This window comes from Salmo trutta, chromosome 9 (genome assembly GCF_901001165.1).
Source record: "Salmo trutta chromosome 9, fSalTru1.1, whole genome shotgun sequence".
Classification (NCBI taxonomy): Eukaryota; Metazoa; Chordata; class Actinopteri; order Salmoniformes; family Salmonidae; genus Salmo; species Salmo trutta.
The window spans coordinates 23,497,369-23,502,835 of NC_042965.1; the positions used below are offsets into that span (position 1 = coordinate 23,497,369).

The window sequence follows — 5,467 nt, forward strand, 5'->3', positions numbered from 1 at the left end:
ACCATTCTCTTTTCTGGAATGACAGTACTTAATGTTGAAAATACGCTTACCTTTAAAAACAAACATCAGGTGTATGTTTGTACTTGGTGTAAAGTCAAAAATAGCCAAATACATAATCTTGTTTGTAAAATGTTTGGCCAGACAGTCAGCCATGATGAGAATACACACACGTTTGTGATTAATAACAGAAGTCTATACATAGAATCATAAACATGACATGTTTGGTTTTGAAGAGAAGGAGAAGAGCGCACCTGGACCAGGTTGGTGAGGTGCAGGCAGGCAAAACATAAGACGTGACACAATACCATGGGCGATTCCACGCCAGCTGAAAATATTTTTGGTATGTCAGATTGTTCTGGCATTTCTCACATAGTAATTTCATTGGAAGGAAGGATGTTTGAAATGGTTTTTACATTTGTATCACAAACTATTTTTGAGAAAATCATGATGAAAGTGGGCATTTTAGGCCCTTTTAAGACTTATACAGTGCCTTGCAAATGTATTCATTCCCCTTTCCTATTTTGTTGCATTACAACCTTTAATTTAAATCGATTTTTATTTGGATTTCATGTAATGGACATACACAAAATAGTCCAAATTGGTGAAGTGAATAAAAAAAATTACTTGTCTCAAAAAATAAAATACGGAAAAGTGGTGTGTGCGTATGTATTCACTTTGCTATGAAGCCCCTAAATAAGATCTGGTGCATCCAATTACCTTCAGAAGTCACATAATTAGTTAAATAAAGTCCACCTGTGTGTAATCTAAGTGTCGCATGATTTCAGTATATATAGAGCTGTTCTGAAAGGCCCCAGAGTCTGCAACACCACTAAGCAAGGGGCACCACCAAGCAAGCAGCACCAAGACCAATGAGCTCTCCAAACAGGTCAGGGACAAAGTTGTGGAGAAATACAGATCAGGGTTGGGTTATAAAAAAATATCTGAAACTTTCAACATCCCACAGAGCACCATTAAACCCATTATAACATTTTTAAAAGAATATGGCACCAAAACAAACCTGCCAAGAGAGGGCCGCCCACCAAAACCCAAGGACCAGGCAAGGAGGGCATTAATCAGAGAGGCAACAAAAAGACCAAAGATAACCCTGAAGGAGCTGCAAAGCTCCACAGCGGAGATTGGAGTATCAGTCCAAAGGACCAATTTAAGCCGTACACTCCAGAGAGCTGGGCTTTACTGAAGAGGGGCCAGAAAAAAAGCCACAAAAAATAAGCAAACATGTTTGGTGTTTGCCAAAAGGCATGTGGGAGACTCCCCAAACATATGGAAGAAGGTACTCTGGTCAGATGAGACTAAAATTGAGCTTTTTGGTTATCAAGGAAAACGCTATTTCTGGCGCAAACCCAACACCTCTCATCACCCGGAGAACACCGGGACTGGGAAACTGGTCAGAATTGAAGGAATGATGGATGGCACTAAATACAGGGAAATTCTTGAGGGAAACCTGTTTCAGTCTTCCAGAGATTTGAGACTGGGACGGAGGTTCACCTTCCAGAAGGACAATGACTGCTAAAGCAACACTCGAGTGGTTTAAGGGGAAACATTTAAATGTCTTGGAATGGCCTAGTCAAAGCCCAGACCTCAATCCAATTGACAATCTGTGGTATGACTTAAAGATTGCTGTACACCAGCGGAACCCATCCAACTTGAGGGAGCTGGAGCAGTTTTGCCTTGAAGAATGGGCAAAAATCCGAGTGGCTAGATGTGCCAAGCTTATAGAGACATACCCAAAGAGACTTGCAGCTGTAATTGCTGCAAAAGATGGTTCTACAAAGTATTGATTTTGGGGGGGTGGGGGGTGAATAGTTATACATGCTCAAGTTCTGTTTTTTTGTCTTATTTCTTGTTTGTTTCCCCAAAAATATTTTGCATCTTCAAAGTGGTAGGCATGTTGTGTAAACCAAATGATACAACCCCCACCAAAATCAATTTTAATTCCAGGTTGTAACGCAACAAAATAGGAAAAATGTGAAGGGGGGTGAATACTTTCACAAGTCACTGTACCGTTTCTGATTCAGACAACATCTGGGTGTCATTACACTCTGTATAGTGTTCTCTAACATATGGAGTATGTCTACATTCTGAAATACAATGTTCACATTCATTTATTTAACATAGAATATCTCATAACGACTCTTTTAGATTTTGTTCATTTTAAACACATTGTTTGGAACAATGTACTTTACAACAGGGGTTCCCAACTGTTTTTCCCCAGGGCCTCCTTTTTCATATTTGAGAAATGTCACCCCCCCCCACTCCAGGAAAAAACGTGTTGTTTCAAAGTTAAATTCCTTCAATTCTACGTAGTTTAGCAAGACTCATGACATATTTTACGTAGGCTATTTAATGATAATAATAATAAATTAATAAAGGAAAATAAAGTCTAGACCTGATTTATCCAAAATGTTATTCCACTACAAAATGTTTTATGATAATTTATATAAACCCTCAAATGTAATAATACACCGAGTATACAAAACATTAAGAACACCTGCTCTTTCCATGACAGACTGACCAGGTGAATCCAGGTGCTAGCTATGATCCCTTATTATTGTCACCTATTAAATCCACTTCAATCGGTGTAGATGAAGGGGAGAGACAAATTAAAGAAGGATTTTTAAGCCTTGAGACAATTGAGAGATGGATTGTGTATGTGTGCCATTCAGAGGTGAATGGGCAAGACAAAATATTTAAGTGCCTTTGAACGGGGTATGGTAGTACTGTAGGTGCAAGGCGCACCAGATTTATCAAGAACTGCAACGCTGCTGGGTTTTTCATGCTCAAAAGTTTCCTGTGTGTATCAAGAACGGTCGACCAAGGACATCCAGCCTACTTGACACAACTGTGGGAAGTATTGGAGTCTACATGGGCCAGCATTCCTGTGGAACGCTTTCGACAACTTGTAGAGTCCATGCCCTGACGAATTAAGGCTGTATCAATAATCAATATTAGGAAGTTGTTCCTAATGTTTGGTATACTCAGAGTCAAACATTGTATTAGATTACCTCCCAAGTCCAATTTCTTTGACTCCTCGACTTTAGAAGGTCTCAGCTCATGTGCATCAGAGTCGCATCGTCCTCTGGCATTTTACCGCTCGTTTCTAGCCTAAAGCATTGTGGATTTATGAGTTGTTTTAGATTGTTATAATTCACAAATGCTTAAACCAAAAAAAAGAACAATAAGAATTCACCCTTTAATCAAGTAAGGTCCCGCACACCCCCACAAAATGTTGGTGCGCCCCCTAGTTTGGGAACAGCTGCTCTGCAAGTAAATCAAAATTCCATTTTGGGCTCTCTGATAACATTTTATGGGAAAATCAATTCAAACGGAACTTCCTCTGCTGACTTGCTGAATATGCATCTTATAGTAGGGCTGTGATTGATTAATGATCTATAATGTCAATTTCTATGTATAAAATGGATCATATAGTGAAAAGTACTAGAGAGAGCCCAATCTGGACATTTTACTTGTTTGAAGATTGTCACAAACAATATGTAAAAAAAAATAAGCAAAACCAAAAAGGGTAGTTTTGAGATGTGAAAATGAGTATTACAGAATGTAGACATACTCGATATGTTAGAGAACACTATAAGGAGAATAATGACACCCAGATGTTGTCTGTATCATGTACGGTTCACAGATCATAGGGCAGTATTGTAATAATCCGTCGATAGCAAAACACATATTAGACCAAACTCTTCGGTCCTTTAAAAACCTGCTGTATGTAAAATAGTGTGCTTCAGCTTGGAAAATAAATACATGTGACTCTGGATGACAACATGTTTGTTTCCAACATTATTGCTGTTTTGCTAAAGAAGTTAAATCCGCTTCATGCTTTGTTTCATCCCAGCCATAATGTATAGGTCTAAAAATGGCCACTTTTATCTAAATAATTGTTTGTGATACAAATGTAAAAAGCATGTCAAACATCGTTCCTCCCAATGAAGTTACAATGTGAGAATTGCTAGAACAATCTGAGACACCCAAAATATTTCCACTCCCTCTGGAGTAGTAAATCCTTTGCATTCGAGCAAGAGAATGAGGCTAGCGGAAAAGTGTGCAGAAATACCATAAAAGGTGCAATTGGAATTAGTCTAACAAGGGAACAACATTGTCTACAGAGACAAGCAGAGCCACAGACACGAACATCGTCACTATTCTATGACCAGGTTATGGATTGAATGGGACTCTTGGGTTGCGTCCCACCATATTCATTATATAGTGTACTTACTACCTTTGACTAGTGCCCATAAGGCTCTGGTCAAAAGTACTGCATGATATAGTGAATTAGGGTGCCAATTGGGACATACTGTAGATTTGGTTAATACAGGTAAAAGACCAGCTGACTAATACTATTAGAGGGTATTTGGTAGACAGACCAGGCTCCAACACAATACAAACCTTCATCTCAGTACATGGGAGAACAACATTCAGGTTTTAAGAGGAAATCGTACAACACATAACTTAACCCTTCGCAGTCTACCAGACACTCCAACACTGATAACCCCTCCCAGTCTCACCGAATAACCCTTTATACCAGAAGCCCACAGCCACTACTAACACACCCCTCACTGAGAGAACACATCCAGGAACCCCAATTTGCATCACTACCCTCCCCCACCAACAGGGGGCCACAGGCCTCCAGAGAGAGAAATGGATGGGGGGCTACTTCAGCAAACAGCCCACAGCAGCCACAGCAGCAGGCCTATGGAACTCTCAGAGGAGAGTGGCTGGGGGAGGGAAGGTTTAGTCTTTCAAAGGGAAAAGCACTCAATCAAGTGTCATTGTTGCTCTAGATATTGGTTCTAGATGTTGGTGGTTCTACATATTGTTAGATCCAGAGTTCTGTTGGTTCTAGACGTGGTTGGTTCTAGACGTCGGTGGTGCGGATGCCATCGTGGTCCAGGCTGAAAGGGAAGCTGCGGTCTGTGGGGGGCTGAGGCTGAGAGCGGTGTCTCCTCCGGCTGCTGGAGGGGCCTGGGGCTATGGGGCCTGGGCAGACTGGGACCCCCACACCGCTGGCTGGAGCCGAGACCCCCGGTGGGGTGGGAGTGGGGAGGGAGGATAAAGATGAGGAGGTGGAGAGAGAGAGAGAGGAGAGGCTGGGCAGCAGAGAGCTAAAGGGACCGTCCTTATCTAGTATGCCCAGTGCGGGAGCCTCTCTTTGGGGTACGGGGGTCCAGGGCTGCCACCCTGGGGCCACGGACCATGACTTCACTAAAGGGGGTCTCTTGTCATCTCCCTGACGACCACGGAGAACAGAGGGTTGGTGGGAGGAGTTACCATGGCAATACAGAGAGGAGGGACGTGTGAATGCAGAGCTCTGAGAGGGAAAGAAAAAAGAGAGACACCATTTTGTGATTCCCCAACTGAATCAGAAGTCCTCATCTCCCTGTTGTGCAATGACACTTGTATGGGCGTGGCATCAGGACCACTAATAGTACTGGTC

At 41.9% G+C, this 5,467-nt stretch overlaps 1 protein-coding gene across 1 annotated transcript in view; it reads right to left on the minus strand.

The window, feature by feature from the left end:
- Window positions 1–3,197: 3,197 nt before the first annotated feature.
- The window catches only part of LOC115200235 (pleckstrin homology domain-containing family A member 2-like), a 26,688-nt gene continuing 24,418 nt past the window's right edge, over window positions 3,198–5,467 (minus strand). The window contains exon 12 of the mRNA XM_029763125.1: window positions 3,198–5,341. Coding sequence (XP_029618985.1) covers window positions 4,889–5,341 — 453 coding nt within the window. The 3' untranslated portion in view covers window positions 3,198–4,888. The remainder of the gene's footprint in view (window positions 5,342–5,467) is intronic.